The following is a 23,323-nucleotide window of genomic DNA, read 5'->3' as shown; positions in this document are numbered from 1 at the left end:
AAACCACATACATATTTCTCTCTATTCTCTCTTCTCTTTTTTATACTAAGCTAGCACAGCGCAAAAATAAATAAATAATATAAAAAAAACTTTTTAATATACAACGCTTTTATAAATGGACTACAAAGTAGAAAATAATATTTCTCAGTCCCATAGAATTTGTTTTGATAACTTTTGATTTTGAAATTTTAGCAAAAGCCATTATAAACAATCTATGAAATTGAAAATGAAAAACGTGGAGCGCATGCAATACAAAACATTCGATTTAATTGACAATAGTCAAACTACATAACGTAGACTTAAAATTTCTACAGCGAAAGTAGAACTTTGAAATCGATTTTAAGCGGTCGTTATTCATATACCCACATACATACATACATCTATTACTTTTCATATCAATTCAAGTATATTACATGCGCCCCACGCTTTTCATATTCAATTTCATAGATTGTTTATAATGACTTTTGCTAAAATTTCAAAATCAAAAGTTATCAAAACAAATTCTATGGGACTGAGAAATATTATTTTCTACTTTTTAGTCCATTTATAAAAGCGTTGTATATTAAAAAGGTTTTTTTATATTATTTATTTTCTACTTATTAGTCCTGTCTGAATAAAAGTTTGCAATAGATATTAAAATAATTCAACGATATTAATAGAAAGGTGCACACACATGCATTTACATATGTATGTACATACAAACGAGCACCAATTAATTTTATTTAAAGAAATGGCGTGTCGTCTATTTCCGCTGTAGCAAACGTAGTACATAGGGCGACATCTAGATGTCATCTACCTCGCCCTATTCACTACAGCTGTCGCCCTATGCACTATGCTTTTTTATAGGAACTTTTCAAAGCTTTGCTTTGGTGTCGGACACACAACATGAAAGTTTCTGGATCCATTGCAAGTTGATAAAAGCGTTGTAAAAAAAGAACCTTTGCCAGCTTCGGGCAGGCGCAAAGCGAAACTTATGTACAAGCAGCGCTGCGCCCAAAGCGAAATTCATGTATGTATGTACAAGCAGCGATAGATGCCAGTTTAACACAAAACATAAACATGAGACAAAGTCGAGTAATTTTGCCCAAAGGTGTTATCTCTAATTAGTATGGGAACCAACAACAAACAAAGTTACCACATGGTAAAATGTTTTAAAGTTACCAGGGGCAAAATTAACACAGTAGATACAGCATATTTTGCTTAGCTGCACATCCTCCTTTGCCCGAAAAACTTGTGCACGTAACCGAAAAAGGCACTTAAGCGAATTTTCTTTACTACTCAATGAGGAAGGTATTCGAATCCCTATGAAACCAAATATTGGCGGAGCACTTACCATGTAGAAATTACTGCAAGCGAAATTTTTACCGAATGTTATCTAATTATCTATATAACTACATAAATTGAAAGCCATTTTCGTTGTTCTGCGAGATGAGCAAAATAAATAAAAGGTTGTAAAATTAGGTAATTGTAGGGCCAGTGCAGGTAAACGTAATACTTTCATTGATAATTGATACTAGTCGCACAATTTTTAAGGCACGTATCGCCAATGTGCAGGTATGTTGAATGCATCTATCGGAGCAGTTTCCTTATAAATGTTAAAAATAATGCTTTTGATGCGCATTTTGGGGTAGGTATCTTAAATGTGCACTTAAGCATAGAGGCAGCAAAGCAAAATATACTGTCATATAGAACTGTGAGCACCCTAATTGCCACTTTCTTGTTAACGCCGTGCTTCTCTCTGAGACACAGAAGGCAGCCCCGTTGGTTCCCTACTCGATGGGTTTTTAACCCAAGGTCTCTCGTAAGGTCTCGCGCTATCATAGTTGACGGCGAACATGCGTCTATCAGGGCCCGAATAAGATGCAATCTTCCTCCTGCTTCGACCTAGATAACTGCCGGTGGAGAAATAGAGGTCATAGGTCGTAATACTTGTGTGCGCATTATTTCGTCTGTGAGTTTATTTCGGAAGCTACCTGGCGCTCTTAACTGGCAATACCTTGCCACCGTTCTATTTTGCTGACGAAGTTGGCTCGCTTGTGGTGTTTGCTGCGGCGGGCGGAAAGATTCAGATTTCGGTCCGCAGGTTCGTCGTGTTCGTTGACGTGATCGGAAAGACTGTAATAGATTGGCATATTTTACCAGCTGTTCCTATTACGAAATATTGTTGGGTGGCGAGTAATTAAGGCGGACATTTTCTAAGTATTTGGCGTAATTAATATTCGTTCAGGGGATAAAACAGGATTCTGTAAGTGTGAATGTCATTATTCTCAATTATTTGCACTTTACAAACTAAGGCGTGTAAATAGGCTGAATGTCCGCCATACATTCCATGGTGCAGGGATGCATGGGCAAAGTTAAATTTTAATTAAATCGAAAATTGTAAATTGCATATATTATGTTTGGAAGTGCCAATGTTAAGTGCTCTTATGAAAATGATTTTTTTCCGTTAATGACTTGATCTACTAATATTCGTAATTAGTAGTTCAACTTCATCGCGTGTAGTTGTAATTAAGGCGGAGATTCTCTAAGTATTTGGCGTAATAATTTTCGTTCAGGGGATAAAACAGGATTCTGTAACTGTGAACTTTACAAACTAAGGCGTGTAGGTATGGCTGAATGTCCGCTTGCGATCCACAAAAATGAAAAGTGGATCGCACAAATGCCATACATTCCATGGTGCAGGGATGCATGGGAAAAGTTAAATTTTAATCACATCGAAAATTGTAAATTGCATTTATTATATTTGGAAGTGCCAATGTTAAGTGCTCTTATGAAAAAAAATTATTTCCGTTAATGACTTGATCTACAAATATTCGTAATTAGTAGTTCAACTTCGTCGCATGCAGTTGTCGAACACGTATTAATCGACACTTGGAGAGTTTTTAGCCATTCTCGGAACCCTACAACTGGCCTGCCACCCAAAAAAAAGTTTGGATTCCATTGTAGGTGATACTCGGCTAAAAAAAGGGTGGCTAATATGCAGTAGAATTCATAATTTGAATTTAAAATTTTATTACAAAATGTATTCCCTCTAGAATTTAACATTAAGTTATGTGAACAATGCATCTTTTAGTAGTTAAAAGTGTATTTAGTTTAGTACAACCAGCGAGTGAAAATGACTTACGAAACGGTTCTATACTTCGAACCGACATCACTGTTCGGACTTAATTCGTAAACCGCAGTGTTGCAGCTTTAGGGATACTTGAATAAAACAGGTTGATATTCGTTTCAACGCAATTTTATTTCCTAAATTAAACTTTGTTTCGCCTCCCTACTTGCTCGCTGCTTGGTGAATTCAAAATGAAGTAAAATTTTCACAAGGCAAGGGGAGTCTCCGGAAGGGCCAAATTCATAAATTTCCCTTACGATTAATGTCCTTAAGGACAGGGTAACACATGTAACATAAATAACTTAAGCTTTGAACATTTAACGATTATCGCCAACATCCCGACCACCGTAAATCTGGTCAGATTCACCAACATCCAGTTTTGCAAGTATACATGCCGGTCGCTTAAATACGCCAGTTTGAGTCTGTACTTCCGCGGCTCTGACTTGACCGTCCTTCCCCGGGAACACGCGGATGATTCTTCCTAAGGGCCACTTAGACCGATGTATATTGCTGTCGCACAAGAGGACCAAGTCGCCATCTCGTAGTGGTTGAACTGGACGATACCACTTAGTTCGCCGACATAGATCGGGGAGGTATTCGGTCAACCATTTTTTCCAGAAGCGATGCTGGGCTTGTTGCACCTGCCTCCACTGCTTCCTGGAAACTCTGCATTCTTCTTCTCGCGGATGAGGAGTCTGTTCCGAATTGGCGGTACCTATAAGAAAATGATTAGGTGTTATGGGTTCGTCGGTGGGCGTTTCCATTGGGATGTGTGTTAGGGGGCGGCTATTGACTAAATTTTCCGCTTCACGCATAAGACTATACAAACTGTGCTCTTGTAGGTTCTCATTGTATAGTGCGTGTCCCATCGATCGTTTGACACTGCGCACTAGTCTCTTCCAACAGCCTCCTACATGCGGATTCAGTGGACAATTAAAGATCCATTCTATGCGCTCAGTCCCTAAGGTATCAGCAATCTTGCCGTTGACGAAGTTGGAATTTTGCCGCTGTAATTCCTTGTCTGCGCCAATAAAGTTGGTGGCATTATCGGATCGTATGCGAACCGGGGTGTCACGTCTGCTCATAAAATTCCGGATACATAGCAAGCATGTGTCGGTACTGAGGTCTTTGGCGATCTCCAAGTGTATAGCACGCGTCGTTAAACACGTGAAAAGGCGTCAGTCTATCCTCTGGTATCTGGCCCATCAGCGGCGGTTGCGGTTGCGCTCGATTGATTTTACAAGTTTGGCACATTTTGGCTGCGCGCCGCACGGCTACTCGAATGTGGGAAACCCAAAACCTTCGACGAATCTCAGGGATGACGGTCTCTTCATTCTGGTGTTTCGTTCTACGATGATAGCTCATAACTACCAAGTCCGTCACGTGGTGTTGCTTGGGAAGAATGATTGGTCTACGACTCTGAAAAGGAATTGCTTCGGCCGCATCAATTCGACCTTTTATGCGGATGACTCCCTTTTCGTCCACATATGGTGTAAGTTTCCACAATTTACTACTACGCTGAAGTTGTTTTCCCGCGCTCAGGGTCTCATATTCTTCTGGATACGCGCTCATTTGCACCGCTCGGAAAACTAGCAATTCCGATGCTCCTAATTAAGCGACGGTTAAATACCCGTACTCCTTTAGAATTGTATGCCTTTGCAGGCTGGTTTTGCAAAATCGTAATATCCATCCTATAACTCTTTTCATACGAATAAAACAAGAAAATCTTTTAAATATATCGTCACTTAGGCAAAAGTGAAATACGAATTTTGCTCGGAGATCCTCTTGGGTTCGTGCGTGGGTCACTACTGCTGGCCACTCGGATTCGTTCTGAAGTAAAAAATCTGGACCTTACCCGGTATATCGTTATCCCATCCTACCTTTTCTCGCCATACTGTCTATAATATCAATTTTGCCACTATCGAATATTCTGCTGCTAAACCAAATGGGTCGAACACCGACATGGGTATGCTCAACGCTTCCCGTTTTGTGGGTTTCCTGACGCCTGTCATCAATTTTACATCCATTTTGTCCAACCACAATGCAAATTTCAGTTCATCCCTTGCGGTATCCCAATACATGCCGAGCACCCGCTGAAGCTGACCCTCAGGAGATCTATCGAGATTCACCAAGGTTGGGGCGCTTTCTCCACCATTAAATATTTCAATTACGTATTCGTGGTTGGATAAAAACCGTTTCAACTCGAAGCCACCCTGCTTGTGTATCCAAACTACTTCCTTAGTTACACGCACAGCTTCTTCCTCAGTCATAAAACAGTGAATGTAGTCATCGACGTAGTGGTTATTGAGTATCGCATCTGCGGCTTCCGGGAAGACCGTCTGGAATTCTCTTGCATTTTTATTTTTAGCGAACCGGGCTGAGCATGGCGAACAAGTCGCGCCAAATGTCATCACCATCATCACGTAGTCCGCTGGTTTCCTCCTCCATAGGAACCGTTGTGCATCTTGATCCTGGCGTTGTATCCGCACCTGATGGAACATCTCTCCCACGTCTGCACAAACTCCAATTTGTTTCTGCCTGAATTTCATTAAAACCATCGTTAGCGGTTGACCGAAGTCAGGTCCGCTTAGCAGGGCTGAATTTAGAGGAACGCTATCTGTTTCAGCTGCAGCGTCAAATACTAATCCCAGCTTTTCCGATTTGTTTACGCTGCGGACTCCAAAATGTGGCAAGTACCAGGTTCTTCTGCCCCGCTCCTGTGCCTTCGCCTCACCCAAACGCCTTACGTAGCCCTTTCGCTGGTATTCAGCCATAACGTGCATGTATTGTTCTCGGAAATCTGTATCGTTGCTAAATTTTCGCTCCAGTGTCATGAGCCGCTTCTCTGCCATGCTCCTGCTATCCGGGAGAACCACGTCATCACTTTTCCATAGAAGACCCGTTTCGAATCGTTGCCCCTTCCGAACTGTCGTTGTGTTGAGTAAATAGTTGGCTCTCGCTATCGCCGCGCTCTCTACGTGATTGTGTACGCCACTGACCTGCCTATTGTCATTCGCGATGAAGTCCTCTACTAGCTGTTCCAGATTCGATTCGCTGCTCATGTGCGCAAATAAGGAATGGTGACTAACAGATGTGGAGTTTGCTCTGCTTGGACCATAAAGTACCCAACCAAGTTTCGTCAGTACCACTGTGGCTCCACGCCTTCCATCAGCAGCAACCCGCTTTGCCACACCCAAATGCGCATTATCGAGACCAATCAACAGCTCTGGTACCACCGCTTTGTAGTTGGCAATTGGTAGCTGTTTCGAGTATCGATATTTCCAGTGAAGCTCCGACACATTCAACGTTTGCTTTGGCAATTGTAGTTCCTCAACTACATTAACGCTCTTCATGCAGAATCGTCTGCTATTCGGATCAGGGCTTGAAATCTTAATACTACTTGGTAAAACCATTTGAGTTACGGAATTGTTGCCAAACCATTGCAGTGTCAGCTTTTCTTTGCTACCCTTTAAGCCAAGCTGGTCTGCCAATCTTTTGTTCATCAACGTCACTGCGGAGCCTTCATCATTAAACGCGTAACACGTTACCTCCCTACCATTCGCATATAATTTCACCGGCAAAATTCTGAAAAGCATATTTACGATTTCTTGCTGAGCGACCGCCTTAGTAAACACTGGTTGCCTTGATACGTCTTGAGGCCGTGCACCATTTGAATTTCTTTGTTCGGCTGCGTGTAACAATTCGTGAACTTTCTTCAAACAGTTCGTCGCAGAGCATTTGTGTTTTTTGGTACACTTGTTGCTTCTACGGTCACGACCTAGACAATTAAAGCACAGCCTTCATTGCCGCACAACCCTCCATCTAGATTCGACGTCCATTTCTACAAAGCGATTACATTCTCGTAGGTGGTGTGTCTCCGTACACAATTCGCAGCTGTTCTGCTGGTCAGTTCCAGTCGCTCCAACGTGAAAGGATTTCATCTTTCCTTCATTTGTTCCTTGGGTTGATCTAGATTCTTGATTCAAACTAAGGCATGTAACGTTTACGACACAAGCACTAGCGCCCTGCAACCATTCACTAAAGTGGCAGATCGTCGCCCTCGAAGTAATGGTAATGGCATGGCGAGCCCACTCAAACCTTCGCGATATTGGCAACTTTAAAAGTAACTCTTCCATAAGCGTTGGGTTAGCCATATGATGTTCACAACCCGCTTCCAGAAACTTGGATAAGTTTTGTACTTTTGTGGCAAACGGTACCATTATGTCTAAACGATTTTCGGCGATTGGCGCACAACTCCTGATACGCGTAATTTGACTCCTTACAAGTTACTCTGGCCTACCGAAACGCTCCCCTAACACCTCAATAACTTGTGGTACATTATCGTTATGAATGAGCAAACACTCGACTACCTCGCGCGCCTTCCCCTTGATGGCTTTTTGGAGTCTTATCATATTCTGTCGCTCATTATAACGGTATTCCTGAGTTGTCATGAGGAATGATTCGCGGAACATTGGCCAGTCCTCCGGTCGCCCGTCAAATTCCGGTAAGTCGTATAATTTCTTAACGGCACCTTGACCGGAGGAATTGCTTAAAACTCGATTTAAATTTGTTAGGGTTTCGGCAATCGAGGTGTTTTCCCCTGTTGTTTCGTTTGCCCCCGATGGCATGCTACTCGCACCCAACCGTACACTTGGCGGCTCATTGCTAGAATTGTTTGAAAGTCGCGCTACCGTATTTTGCAATTCAACCATTTGTCTTGCCATAGCACTGATTTGCAGTTCAAGTGCTGTCGACTGTTGCTGTACGGTTGCATTTTGTTCCCGTATCGTTGCATTTAATTCGTCGTTACCGCTATTTTCTTCTGTACCCTGACTATTTGACGCTGAACGTGTTAACGGCATTTTTTTTTTTTTTTTTTTTTTTTTATATAGCCCTTTAGCAGCTCTTTGTTGTTGTAATGACGGGTCTTTTTCCCGACCACCGTTATCGCACCACACCGGACTCCCCCAATAACTACACTAATCAATTTTCAGGTACTCACCCCTTCGCCTACTATTGTCTGACGAGCTGTTCGATGCAGGCCAGGGAATCCTCGATGCAACTATGCAACTTCACTTCACCTCCAAGTATGTGTTCATAGAAGTGTACTCCAGGATGTCGCACGTGTCGCATTTACTTAAACATGAACACCGGTCCAATGAGACAACACGTTTACCCTCGCAGGTCGACAATGTCCAATAAAAATGAAATAAAAGGTGACCTTTACTTCACCTCCAAATATGTGTTCATAGAAGCGTACTCCAGTAGCTCGTTTCTGTAACTTTTCTCTACCGATTATTTCCCTACTGGTAGAGAATATACGTCATTCTCTACTACTCATTAGCAGTAGAGAACAGGGCGGCGAATTCATATCTCAATTCGCCTTGGTAGAGAATTTTTACAGAAACGAGCTACAGGATGTCGCACGTGTCACATTAACTTAAACATGAACACCAGTTCAATCAGACAACACATTTACCCTCGCAGGTTGACAATGTCCAATAAAAATGAAATAAAAGATGTTGCAGCTTTAGGGATACTTGAATAAAACAGGTTGATATTCGTTTCGGCGCAGTTTTATTTCCTAAATGAAATTTTGTTTCGCCTCCCTACTTGCTCGCTGCTTGGTGAATTCAAAATGAAGTAAAATTTTCACAAGGCAAGGGGAGTTGCCAGAAGGGCCAAATTCATAAATTTCCCTTACGATTAATGTCCTTAAGGACAGGGTAACACATGTAACATAACTAACTTAAGCTTTGAACATTTAACGATTATCGCCAACACGCAGTGAATTTAAAAATATAACGCAGTAAAACGAATTTTACCGCCGTAGATTTTAGATTTTGCATTTTATACTAACAATAAAATAAATTTTACATACAAATACGTATGGTAACACCTCCACTGACTCAAACGAAAAACGAAAAATCCACATGCTGCAACCCTTTCGGAAACATGTGCAGCATTCTCAAGTAGCACACTGGTGTATAACTTGGTGTAAATTAACGAATTTTGGTATAAATCTGATTAGTTGTACCAAAATTCACAAATTTACATCAAGTTATACACCAGTGTGCTACTTGAGTTGCCAGCTATCAGTTGTTTTTCGAAGATAGCTGAATGAAGGAAAACAAAGTGGAAAAGAAATTTAAAAACACTCATAATGTGTTTGTTTATTGTAAAATTGGTTAATTTTACATATTTTGAGGAAAATTATGGGTTCTGATGCATATGCAATAATAGCAGCAGAGTAAGAGGGCGCTATGACAATGGATTCACAAAGGTATGCGGGGCTGTCGGGCATAGTAACCATGGGCGCATCTATGCCAGCTTCTGGTTGAATTGTTGAACCACAAGCCAGAACTCCTCCTATGCCTGAAGTTCTGGTTCTCAATCCAGTTAATGCAATAACAGCTTCTTCCAAGCCATTGAAAACATGCACTTTGTTAGATCCACCACCTGTTGCGCTTACTTCTGCCTTCGGCCGCGCTTAGGAATTATAACCCTTACTAAGTAGAATTCTCCTCTCTGTGTTGCCGGGAAGAGGGGCTTCCGCATGTCAAAGGTATATAACATTTCTTGTGCATATCACTCCGGCTACGCCATGCACAGTATTTTTGCGCAAAACCCATATCGAAATTTGCAAAAAAGCGCATAGTCTAAACCGAATTTATTAATAAGCTAGTGGTCGGAAATTTGAAACATTTATTTTAAATAAAAGCTTAATCCTTTGATTACACGTGTATGTTAAAGTTTTTGGATTCGGTTTATGCGTTTGGACACAGCAACCGAAAATCATTGTACAAATAACTAAACCGGACCCAAGTTCCTCAATAAGGGGCAACAAAGATTTTGTTTTTCTCGTTTATATAAAGCAGTGGATAAAAATATACGTATATGCGAAAGGCGAATTTATCTGTTTAAATGAACACCACCAATATTTCTTGTAAACACACATCGATTTACATCTTTTATTTCGCCTCCGACACAGAATTTTTTTCGTACAAAATTACGCAAAAAAGCTTACTCGTTCGCTTTTAGGCATGCCATTGTTACGAATTTCGAAAGTTCGAAAATACGATTCGGATTGCAGCATACTATTTCTACGATTCGTAGCAAAATCCAATTACGAAAGAGTTGCAGAATAGGGGTGTATATTTTCTGTCGACAAATATATATTTTTTTTTGCTTTTTAAAAGATGTAATAATTCAAGTGGTGGTAAAAAATGCAATAGATTTGAAAAAAACACGCAGTAGAAAATACAATCTCGCTAAAAAAACGTAGTAGATCTACTGCCATTGCAGTGAAGTCCGAATGCTGACCGACATACTACGTTCACTTTATGGAATGTATGTCTACGTGCAAAGATGGGTTCTTTCCCTAACAATCCTGACCGGATCCGGTAATTAGAGAATAAGCGAAAAGTTTACTCTCAAAAATGGAACATAATTCCGAAGTACGGGAACGCAAAAACCACATTTCGTGCCCCGAATTTGTGAAACAGGTAGTGATGTGCTGAATACTCGGTACCCAATACTTAAAAAAGATTTCATTCAACAATTTATATAGAGCTCGAGGCCGTTTTTTAAATGAAAATTTATTGTGGAAAAGCAACAATAATTTGAAAAAATGGTAGAAGTGATAGCTATTTCGGAAATCACCACATTTCCTCATCAGACTTCTTTCAGTAGGATTCGAACCGACGATCCCACTGACTCAGCCAGTTGCCTATGCACCGTGCTAAGTACGCCTTGTAAATTATCGTTTGCTTTTTTCCACTATTTTCATTTTTGTTATGCCAACACAATCAAGCGCAGCTATTCCGCCGCAACTCACTTGATCATGTGGTTGTTGGTATTGTTGGTTTTTGCTAATAATTCTATTTTTAAAATGTTTAACTTTTTAGGTGTACTCTCCTTAAGTTATTTGTTTTTATTATTTATTTTTGGCCTTATAATTGACTCAGCCGTTTTTTAAATGAAAATTTATTGTGAAAAAGCAACAATAATTTGAAAAAATGGTAGAAGTGATAGCTTTTTCGGATATCACCACATTTCCTCATCAGACTTCCTTCAGTAGGATTCGAACCGACGATCCCATTGACTCAGCCAGTTGCCTATGCACCGTGCTAAGTACGCCTTGTAAATTATCGTTTGCTTTTTCCACTATTTTCATTTTTGTTATGCCAACACAATCAAGCGCAGCTATTCCGCTGCAATTCACTTGATCATGTGGTTGTTGGTATTGTTGGTTTTTGCTAATAATTCTATTTTTAAAATGTTCAACTTTTTAGGTGTGCTCGTCCTTAAGTTATTTGTTTTTGTAATTTTTTGGGCTGTGGATGATAGGACTTACCGTTGATTTTTGGCAGTTTATGTTCCGAAAAAAAAACTTCCCAAAAATCAACGGCAAGCCCAAGATACTTAATATATGCAATTTGCTTGATAAAATGTTATGGGATATTTGTTTTTGTTATTTTGGACTTATAACAATTATATTCAACAATTTTTATTGAGCTCGAGGCCGTTTTTGTTGTTGGCATAACAAAAAATGAAAATAGTGGAAAAAAGCAAACGATAATTTACTTAGCACGGTGCATAGGCAACTGGCTGAGTCAGTGGGATCGTCGGTTCGAATCCTACTGAAAGAAGTCTGATGAGGAAATGTGGTGATTTCCGAAATAGCTATCACTTCTACCATTTTTCCAAATTATTGTTGCTTTTCAGCAATAAATTTTCATTTAAAAAACGGCCTCGAGCTCAATATAAATTGTTGAATATAACTATTATAAGGCCAAAAAAAAAATAACAAAAACAAATAAAAACCGGTAACCGTTACCGATTCTTTACATTAAACTTCGCCATTATATGCATTTCAAGTTTAGAAAAATTTTAATTACTAATTTATATGATATCGGCTAAAACACTTGAGCTTATCGCAACAGAGAAATATTATTTCATCAGTTTTAATCTTAGTTGATCTAAGGTTCAAGAAAAATACTTTTACGGATGAAGAAGCCTTTCAGGGGGGAGATTCTGTAACCAGTTAGCGACAAGTTTCGGATCGATATCGTACTTGTTGACGTAAAAATATTTCATATCATACGTCAACAAAACCGATGCCGATTCGAAAATTGTCGCTAACTGGTTACAGAATATGCCCCCATGCCTACAAAAATGATACCGTCCGATTCAGCCGGAACCAAAATGTTTCAAACAAGTAAGAGTTTCTCTGCATTATGGCCTCGAACCGACATATATACATCTTTGATTTGAATCCGTATTAAAAGCTCCATTGGCTCCTACATTCGGGTTTTTATAGGCGAGTCTCCCCTGAACCGTTTTTTCCATATTTTTGGCCTATGTGCGCTTTTATTCGAAAACTAAATGTTTCGGTACCGAGTATCGTGAGTATTGGATACTTTTTAAATCGGTACCGAATATCGGTCAATACTTTAAAGTATTGACTCAGCACATGACTAGAAACAGGCAACATGAAAACACAAAACAGCTGATATGCACTTTGACGCTTTATCCGTTTTTACCCGGAGAAAAAGTCCGGGCTGTTTAGGGCAGGAAGAAGAAGACACTTACGATCCAATACGTTCCAACTTTCGCTCTCTATTACCCATTTTGTTGAGTACGGGAATAATTTATGGGCTATTTTGGGCACCCGCGGGATCCCGCGGGATCCCGCGTTGCGTACGGGAAAGAACCTGATGTACAAATGTCATTCAATGTCTTGAAAAAGGTCATTGAAGAAAAAACTACATATTGAACGGACACGAGCTTAATGGTGAGTATTTTAATCATAGTACAGTTTCATAAGTAAAGTAACCCTTCTTCTTACCGTTTTTCCTGGCTGGCTGTAGGTGTGTATTTGTTTAGTGTATTGGTGTTTTTGGTTAACCCTTTCGCTACATCTTTTTATTGCGCCGTGCAAAAAATCTAATTTTTTGAGAAACTCTCTATTTTGGTCCCCAAAACAGTTGTCGGTGACAGATTTTTCGAAATTCGATGCCTAAGTGTGATTTTTTGAATGTTGCCATATGGCAACAAATTTCTTGTATGGTATAGAAAAACACTGACGATTAGGCTTTTATGTGTATATGTTTTCATTTATTTCAAAATGTATTTACATTAAAATTCAAACTTTAATATTACTTCTAAGTCTTGACAATCATGTGTAATGGATTACGAAGATAAAATTAGTTAATTCAATACATATGCATTAAAAATTTAACTGAAAGTACAAAATTTCATACATGAACTCTAAATATTATTTATCTACATATAATAATAATAATAATAATGATAATAATAATAATAATAATAATTAAAATATAATAATAATAATAATAATAATAATAATAATTAAAATATAATTTAAAGTTACAAGAAAATATCTTACCATAAGTTTAGTTGTTGTAGTGAAAATCCTTGAAGCAATTTCGAGTTCCATTAGGGATGCACAAGTGAACGTCGCACTTTGAACATTTGAATCTGGAAAATCCTGAACATCCTTTCAACTTGCATCTGTTTTTTCTTTCAGTATACTCCGGCCAATGCTGATTTTCGTCATATCGGATAGAAACTGATGGTTCCGTTTCATATCTCTTTCGAAAAGTTGACGGACTGCAAATATCTTCGTTCAACGTGGTTTTTGGGCGCCCACGTTTTCGAGAATTTACAAGCGCCTGTGCTAAAATTCCATCCGCAATATCATTGCGGAACTTGAGAAGATCCATATGTTTTTGTTTTGGATTGTTTTTTTGACTCTCATAATCCTTCTTGTACTCTAGCCATGAATTACATATGGCCAGGTCAATAAAGTGATCAAATATTTTAAGAGTCCACTTTCTGGATCGTATTGATATTCTATACAATGAAAGGAGAAAGTCGATTTTATCTACTCCTCCCATACTTTTGTTGTACATGGCCACAATGTTAGGCTGTGCGATTTCAACTTGCTGCTTTTTTTCGACCAAGAACCTCTTCACTTTATGTAGGGGCTCTTCCCCGTAAATAGATGATACTAATTGAACGACACCTCCATCAAGCCATCTTATGACATAAAGATTGTCCTTCCTTTCAATTCGGTAGTCAAAACTTCCCCGCCCTTCCTTTTTTAACTCTTTTTCAGATTTTAAAGGTACCTTACAACACCTATTTCCTCTTATTGTACCCGTTGCCCAAATTCCTTTTTGTTGCAAATATAGAAACAAATTTAAAGTAGAAAAATAGTTATCAAAAAAAAGTTTAAAATTTTTATTTTCGGAAATAGTTCTTGTAAGATGAATTACAATATCGGAGCAAAATCCTAATTTTGGCCCGAAAATAATAGTATTTTTGCCTTGATATATTTCAAAATCATACAGCATGCCGTTTGAGCTACAGAGGCAAAATAATTTCATGCCCCATTTAATCGGTTTCTTAGGCATATATTGCCTCAATGCGGTTTTACCTTTAAAAGGTACCATCATCTCATCTACACATAGATTTTCGTCTTTGGGGATAGTATACAATTTTTGGTAAAACATATCTATGAGCGGTCGAATTTTAAAAAGTTTGTCATTATTAGGCGGAGTTGTTGTAAACTTTATACTATTTCTCAGGGAATGAAATCGAGCTCTTGGCATATTTTGCCGAAAAGATGGAATATCAGTAGGAGTAGCCCAATACATTTCCAATCTAGGATAATTGATTGTCCCAATCATAATGTCTAAAGCTATGAATTTAAGAAATTCTTCTTTCGTCAAATTGATCGATCGCCCGTTTTCTAAAAGAGTTGCCTGGTTTGTAGCTTGAACCACTTCTTCAAGAAAGGGTTCCGTGAAGTACTCCAAAAAATACTGTACAGGAAGCTTTACGTCCTTTTTTTGGGTAAGATTCAGAAAAATCTGCTTCAGGAATTGTCCACGAAGTCTTTTTCCATCGAAAATCGTCCGTTTTCTTAAAAACTTCGATTGCATCACGGGTTTCTGAAGTATGGACTTCTCCAGACAATGTCCTTTCATCATCGCTATCGCCGTTAATATTTTGAATATTTATGCTATCTTGACCTTGCCGAGAAAGTTCGTCTATAATAAAAGTTTCATTTTTATCAAACGCGTCTAGTAAATTATCTAAAACATCTTCTCCTTCTGAGTCCCCAAAATCTGAAACATCTGAGTTCTCAAAATTCTCCAAAATTTTTTCAATTTCTTTTTCATTAATTTTTCACGACATTTTAAAAAAATTAAACAGTACAAAAAATATAACGTCCGTATGCTGCAAATCTCAAACGCGAATGAATTTTTCTTGCGATGAAGTGCAAAGTAGCACCTTACAGTTAATTTGTTGCCGTACGGCAACAAGCGAAGTTAAAAAAGTCTGAACAGCTTTTTAAGTTGCTTATGAACAAAATTTGTATGGAAAAGAATATCACTTACAATCTTTTACATATTTTATCCAAAAGTATTCTAAAATACAACCTAACTTAACTAAAAAATAGAAATAAGCAAAAGGTCCTTTTTGGGAAAAATGTAGTGCGCCAAAAGCATTTCTCAATAAATGGTATAGTAATGATATTTGTATCAAAATCGCGATTTTTTTAAATTGAGAATACTCTTAAAACTTCAAATTATAATATTACATAAGAAGAAAAAACATTTTTCGCAAATGGGAGTGTAAACGCCTCTCCAAAGTTGAAAGTTGCCATATGGCAACAATATCGCGAAAGGGTTAAATGTGTTAGTGTGAAATGGAAGAAATTGTAATAGAAATAAAAAAAATTTTAAAAGATATGAGCAAATGCCAAAAAACAGGTGATCTCAGCTGTAGGCATTTTTTAGCAATCAGCTGATAGTGTTTTTACTTAGGAAACTGTACGATGATTTTAATATATCACATTATACCTGTGTACCTGTGTAGACCTGTAATTTTCTTTTTTGGTTGCAGAAGATCGCTTGGCACACCCCCCGCTGGCGGTATTTTCCGGTAAATAACACCAACATGGAGGGATTTATTCGAAGTAGGTACCCGATTAATTTGCTGACTTTTCTGGGGAAACAGATTTTCTAATTGCTGCTTTTTCATTGATTGAATAATCACCATAGTGAAAATTCAAGTAGCATTGCGTTAGCTACAATTATGGTGAATCAATTTTGAAACTATGTTGATCCAAAGCTTGGAGTTCTATGCAGAGTGTCCAGATTTGGCGATTTCGCGCCAATTTGGCGATTTTTTTTTTGGATATTTGCGCGTAAAAATTTAGGAAATCGCCATTGGCGATTTTTGGCGATTTTTTCCCTTCCAATTATAAAAATGTACAAAACTTAGTTTTCCACGATTATTTTGCAGAAGAGGCTAACGAACTGCGTGATAAACTTGACTTAAGAAGCATATTAAAAGACTGTCAAAAATGTTTAATCACGCTAATCGAAGAACTTTTGAAACGATTGCCTAGATAATTAAATACTTTTAAAAAAGCTTTGATTTTTTTCACCAGAAAAGTGTGTGAATCACAAGAGGGCGAGTTTCAGGGACGTGCCAATTCACTATTTGACTTTGAAGGAAAGAAAAGAAGCGGAAACTGAATAGTTAAATATTTTAACTTTCCCATGCAATAACTTTTCTCAGAACCATTCCATCCGCCTCTGAAGAGTTTTGGAAAATTGCTTACGGAGTGAAAACCGTAACAGGCAATAAAATGTTTGGAAATACAAGTAAATTCATATTATTATTCTTGCCGCATTCACATGCTTTGTTGAGCGCGTTTTTTCCGTAATGAATTCAACAAAAACTAAGATTCGAAATAGGATGAGGTTAGAAAGTCTTAATTCAATAGTTCGAATAAAGTGATATATGAAGGCTAATAGTTTCTGCTGCAAAACGTTTTCAATATCAAACAGTATATTATCAAGGTTGAATAGCTCAACAACAGAAATGTAAATGATTTATGCAGTATAGGTGATTTTGAAAAATTGTAGAAATAGCTGATCTCGCCTTATTATAGGTTTTATTTTAATTTTTAGCGCCGAGCTCTTAAGTGGATTGTGCGATTAATCAATTAATATGAGTTATAACAAATTTAATACTTGCGCAGTCCTATCGCAAAATGTGTTGAAACAAATACTTTTAAAAAGTATGCGTATTTTTAAAGAAAATTGTTTTTATATCACTATTACATAAGTGATTTGTGTTATTTATTATTGAAGGTATTATATTCGTTTTTATATATTATAACAAGATCTCATTTTTAAAATAAAAGATTTGTTATATCGATTTCATGAGTTTTATTCAAAAAAACAACTGCCGATTTTTGGCATTTTTTTTCAGAAAGTGCGCTTTTTTTAAACAATCTGGACACCCTGGTTCCATGTTGGAATGACAAGTATACGGGAGATGTCGCGAAACGTCTCGATACCTTGCGGAGCTTCCCTGATGAATATAAAAATTTGTCCTCTCAATTATAAGGTTCATAGAGCCTCATACTACCAAAAGTAAAGAAAAAATATTCAAAAGTTGTTTTGGGTAGCTACCCCAAATTTGTGCAATATATTGTACAAAAGTCCGCAAAGGAGTAAAAGTACTCAAGAAAACTTAATAAATATTTCACTAAGTTTAACGGAATAAAACTTTTATTTCATTGATAATGAACTTATTTATACACAAAATAATTGGTTTTACTGCAGATATGTTGGAATGAATATTTAATATCTTTTTAAGTATATTAGTTAAGATGTGCATTAAAAAATTTTAAATTTTCTCCATGAGAAGAGAATTATATGAAGAAGCTTTGAAAAATTTCAGATACAATTACAATATAAAATACAAATGACCCGTTGTAATAAACCTTCCCGGTTTTTCTGCCTTCAGTAGATCAAGAAATCAAAAACTTACCCTTTATTGCAACAACAGCGCCAAAGCTTTTCAAAAACCACCCGAACTGCCTGTTCAACTGCAACCTTTGCGGACGTTTGTACAATATATTGTACAAGACACTTACAACCTTTCAGTCCAAATGTTCAATATATTGTACTTTTTTTTACAACTCGGGAAAAGTACTTTAAATCATGATAGTTTAATTTTAGCATTTTTATATGATGAAATGCTTTTTATATATCCATACTATGTGCTTTAATTAGCGATTTTACTTGACTTTCATGTATTTTTTGTACAGTAAATTACCACAACTTGCGTGTCACTGGAACTTTTTAAAATGGTCTATTTTTAAATTAAATTGTAAAAATATTTTTGAAACGTTTTCGATTTTGAAATTTACGTAAACTATTCGGGGCATTCCAACACTTCGTAAAGTTTAATTTGTTTTCAAAAATATTAATAGGATTTTTAGTTGCACGCTTCCAATGTTACAAAAAATTAAATGTACAATATATTGTACAAATGCAGGGAAAGGGTTAAGTGGCACTAATCAAACTGAGGTACTGTTCGCAAAAGGGCTTCTACTTCAAATGAAAATTTTCGTATTTTCGGGCATAAGTAAATTTGCGATCGGTAACTGTTTCAAATGTGTTGGTGGTAAAACAACGAAACAATGAACTTTTTTTTGCTTTGGAATTCATACTGACGCCGCACTGAAATAGCCCTACATTAATTTTCCCCAGATAAAACACAATTTAATATTTTCCGGGCATAACGCCCGCTTTCCTCCGTTAAATTGCAAATTTTCTTAAAACTTTTATTTTTTCAAAGACTGCTATGCCTTGCGCAAAGATTATAGCGGCAAGGTAGTTGCAAAGGAAATATTTGATCAAAATAAGTTGTACGCCGCATCGAAAAGGTCTACAGCCCATATGGCAAGTTTGCAAAACCGGAGCATGAAATAGCTTAGTCACGATCACATACAAACCTTACAATCTTATCATGTCATTTCGTCAGCGTTAGGCATTCGCCATGCCAATTCAGATTGTAATTGTATTTAATTCATTCATTGAATTAGTTTAAATTTTAATTACGTTACTCTCTACGTGAATTAAATCAGGTACTCTATGTTCTCTACAAATCCGTATGTACCATTTAAATTAAAAGAAATAAAAAAAATTTAAAAAGTTTGGTTATTGGGGTAATTTATGTCGCTATTAATAAATTTTTGCAATAATCTTATCAACCGTTATGTTAAATTACGGAGTTGTTACGATGTTTTGCGGGTTATATATTGAAAACAAGGTTTGGTCTACTTTTTTCCAAAAGTTGAACCCATCAACTCCCACCACAACGGGCCTTTGTGACCCACTGTTTAAAAAATGGCTTATAGATGGTTAAAATGTCCACTAAAATATTAAGCCCCAAATTTTTCTAAGGAGAACCGAATGTAATGAAAAATAATAGTCATTTTTACCAAAAAGGGGGACTTTAACGCTGCGTAGAATACATTGCGATGCGCGAGAGCAAAACCTTCCTGGGATTTGACCGCCACTTAGGAATGCTAACGTAATTTTCACACAGCCACCTAGTGCTTGTATTCGTCTGCGGGACCCCAGAGTAAAATAACTTACGAATGTATAAATTAGCAAAAAAAGTGTTTGCTTTTTAATAAAAATGTGTTTAAAATATTAAAAAAAACACAGGAAAATCAACTTGTCTGTGTTTTATCTCTAATAATTGAGGAGTTGGATGCAATAAAGGCGCTTCTGTTAAAACCACTTTCTGAGATATTGGCGTTAAAGTTTTTGATGTGTTATAACTTTCTTGTTGTTGTAGTATATAAAAAAGTAGTATTGTTTTAGTATTCGACCCTAATTTAACTGTAATAAACGCTTTCGATCGAAAACGTGTTACCTATGTTTTTTTTGAGTTACGCTTTTTTTTTGGAAATGTTTAGTGGCCCGAATTATGCAAAAAAAAAACTCCTTTAAAAATGTAAATTTCATTTCGTAAAATAGTGTTTTTTTACGAGCAGTACTTAGTTCCTTTAAGCGATGTATTTCAATGTGCATACATCATGAGAATTTTGTACAAAATGACTTAGGCGCCGAACGCCGCCGCCGCCGCGCTGATATTTTCTTAACTCGGCGGCGGCGCGTGAGAAATGACAAAAAAAATGGCGGCAGCGGCGGCGAGGCTCGGCGGCGTATAGCTCTAGTATGTATATCATTGTCTGTCCTGTGAACGCTTTCGCTAAACAACTATGAATTCAGGAAATATTCGAAATGGAATGGAGCAAATTTCAAATGAGCTAATTTCTTTCCTGAAGAACATTTTCGTGTATGTGATTTGTACTGATTTTAAAAGTTCATATTGTTGATAATTCGATAGTTTTATATACATATTTGGTGTATACTAGTGGAAAGAATTGAGCCCTTTAAGCACATATGTATGTATGTACGACTAAGCTGCTCTATTTAACCGAACTATAATCGTATATTCATAGGTGCATGGAAGATTGTGGCATAAAGTAGGTATAGAATAAATCACTATGGGATTCATGAATGGTTTAGAAAAACGAGAAAAAAAAAACAACTTTGTAAAACTAGCAATTCATAAGCAGGATTGTGGCAAACGGTTGTCAACAAAAACTTGAATGAACAAGTTCGTTAAATTTAAAAATGTTGCGATTTATAATAAAAAATTTATGCAAATATTTGTTTACTTTATTTAACCAAGTCCAATGATTTGACAGGGCTGAACAAGCTGTGTCCGGTAGTCAGAACGCAATCGAAACTACTGTCGATATAGGAAATCCGATATTGGCTACTACACCGAGATTGAAGAGTATTTTTAAGAACGTCAGAATACGAAGGAAAGCACTTCTAGACCCTTTTTGTTTTCCACTGGAAATAATTAAAAAATTATTGTGTTCGAAATACAATCGTGCGCGCAACTTTAATTGGTCAATTGCACAGAATCCACGATTCCCGTATAATCAAAACCCAAATGAATTTTTGAAGAGTATGTACTTGATTTATATTCCAGTGTGGCTTGTGGTTCTCTTCGGGTAGTACCCTGGTCTACTTTTAATTCCATCATCATCCGTGTTGGGAATGTCATTGGTATTGTAACAAAGTTTTATGTTTTTTTAACCTTTTTTGTTAGCCGTTTATTTGAGAACTAATTGATTTATGTTTTCTATCAGGGATTGCCGCCATAACGATATACTGCGTATAGTTCGATTAAGCAAGAAGCTGATTGACAACTTTACTCACCGAACCCTTTTGGAACCGAAAATATGTGAGTTTTTAAATATTAATGACTGCAAATTTTACTTAACTTCTAACTTGGGGCGTGGTATTGAATTAAGCTCGGCAAATCAATGCGAAATCCTTAAGAAAAGATAGTGGAGAAAACCAGAAACTTTGAGAATAACTTACGTTCAAATTGAAAGAATCGCTGCGAGTAGTTCGCTAGTTCTGCAATTATTTTAATTATGAATTCAGATCTGAGGATAGTCGTTTTTGTATAACCAGACCAACCCAGGGTAACCCGGGTAAGAACCATCACCACAAATAAAAACGGAAAAGATACTCCTTCTGTAAAATTATAACAAGTTAGCAAAAAAAATTTAGGCGTGGAATCCCTCCTATTACTTGGAAGTGGAATGTTGTGGTAAAAGGAAGTGGAATATAAAAAAGGAGATGCAGGGTAGTTTATGAGGTGGTTATTGGCTCCGAGTTTCCACCGTTGTATGGCGGAAGTGGGACCAATTTCACCAGTGGTCTGGTAACTTGACCTTTTTCCGTCAGGATGTCCACCACGCGCACTCTACCATCGGTACCGGGGTGTAAGTTGACAACTCGCCCCAATCTCCATTCAGTTGGCGGTAGATTGTCTTCTCTGATAACTACGAGGCCGCCTATTTTCATATTCTCCTTGGGGTGCTTCCATTTAATTCGCTTTTATAGTTCGGATAAGTACTCCACTTTCCATCGCCTACAAAACGTATGATGCAGTGCTTTTAGTTTTTGCCACCGATTGACGATGGAGGCAGGGTTCTCATTAACATCCGGTTCTGGCGAAGCCATAAGATGTCCACTAGTGAGAAATTGGCCTGGAGTTAGCGGCTGCAGGTCATTTAGTTCATTAGAAGAGGGACTCAGTGGTCGCTAATGGAGGCACGCCTCAATCCGGCACAAAAGCGTACTGAGCTCTTCAAAGGTGTATTTGTGAGCGGACACCACCTTTTTGAAGTGGCTTTTAAAGCTTTTTACACCTGCCTCCCACAGTCCTCCCATGTGAGGAGCTGCGGCTGTCGTTTTGACTCGCGCGTCCGACAAAGAGGCTTTGAATTCAGACCGTAAAGATCTTGTTCGTTTTTGAACATCCTCTTCTAGCCACGAACCGAGCAAATGCCGCTAGAAAGGATGGGGTACTAAGGTCACTGGTAGCTTCTAAGTGAATCGCTTTAGTGGTGAAACAAACGAATAGGCAAACATACCCTTTGGAAATTCAACAACCTCTGCCGCGGTAACTTTTAATTTCAAAAGATCCGGTAAAGTCTACTCCCGTATTTGTGAACGCGCGCGTAAACGTAGTGCGTTCCTGAGGAAGAGTTCCTATAATATGCGTCTGATAACGTTTTTTGTAGATCGTACAGATCTTACAATTGTGGATGGTTGACCTAATCATGTTTGTTACCCTAGGAATCCAGTATTGGGTACGGATAAGGCGTAGCATGAGTTGATTTTCTCCGTGTAAGGAGACTTGGCGAATCAACAGGACTATAAGACGAGACAATCTGCAGTTATACGGGATAATGATTGGGTGGCGCTCATTATATGCTAAGTCCTGGGATGCTCCGAGGCGACCTCCAGCCCTGATGATGTCATGCTTGTCGACGAACATATTAAGCGGAAGGATCTCGCTTCTTGCATCGATGGGTTTTCTAGTTTTAAAATTCGTGTATTTTTCACCATAGTATTGCTTCTGGTAGATTTTTATCAAGATCTGTGTCGTTGTCTTAATTTCATCTGATGAAATTAAACAAGAATTTTCCTGAAATCAAGCTTTTGTTTTCGGGTGAGTTCATCATTAGAATCTCATGACCAGGGAACGGATTTTTAGGACCTAAAAACCTATAAAAAAGGCAAAATAAAGTAACGAAATAGGCTGGAAAAGGCAAAATAAAATAGCGAAAAAGGCAGGAAAAGGCACTAAGTGTTGCAAAAAAGGCAAAAAATGGCAAAGCAAAATAGAGAAAAAGGCAGGAAAAGGCACTTGGTATTGCAAAAAAAGCAAAATAAGGCACTAAAAAAAGACAGAAAATACGAAGAAAAA

General features: G+C 37.7%; 1 protein-coding gene across 1 annotated transcript; it reads right to left on the bottom strand.

The window, feature by feature from the left end:
- Positions 1–3,873: 3,873 nt before the first annotated feature.
- LOC118749380 lies at positions 3,874–4,275 on the bottom strand (the record flags this gene model as incomplete). Its single annotated transcript, XM_036484178.1, is given in 1 exon segment — positions 3,874–4,275. A coding segment is annotated over 1 exon segment (321 nt), but the record flags the coding sequence as incomplete, so codon positions are not given.
- Between the last annotated feature and the right edge of the window lie 19,048 nt (positions 4,276–23,323).

Source organism: Rhagoletis pomonella, unplaced genomic scaffold (assembly GCF_013731165.1).
Source record: "Rhagoletis pomonella isolate Grant_MI unplaced genomic scaffold, Rhpom_1.0 Rhpom_scaffold_00015, whole genome shotgun sequence".
In the NCBI taxonomy this organism is placed as follows: domain Eukaryota; kingdom Metazoa; phylum Arthropoda; class Insecta; order Diptera; family Tephritidae; genus Rhagoletis; species Rhagoletis pomonella.
This window is presented reverse-complemented; position numbering and strand designations above follow the sequence as displayed.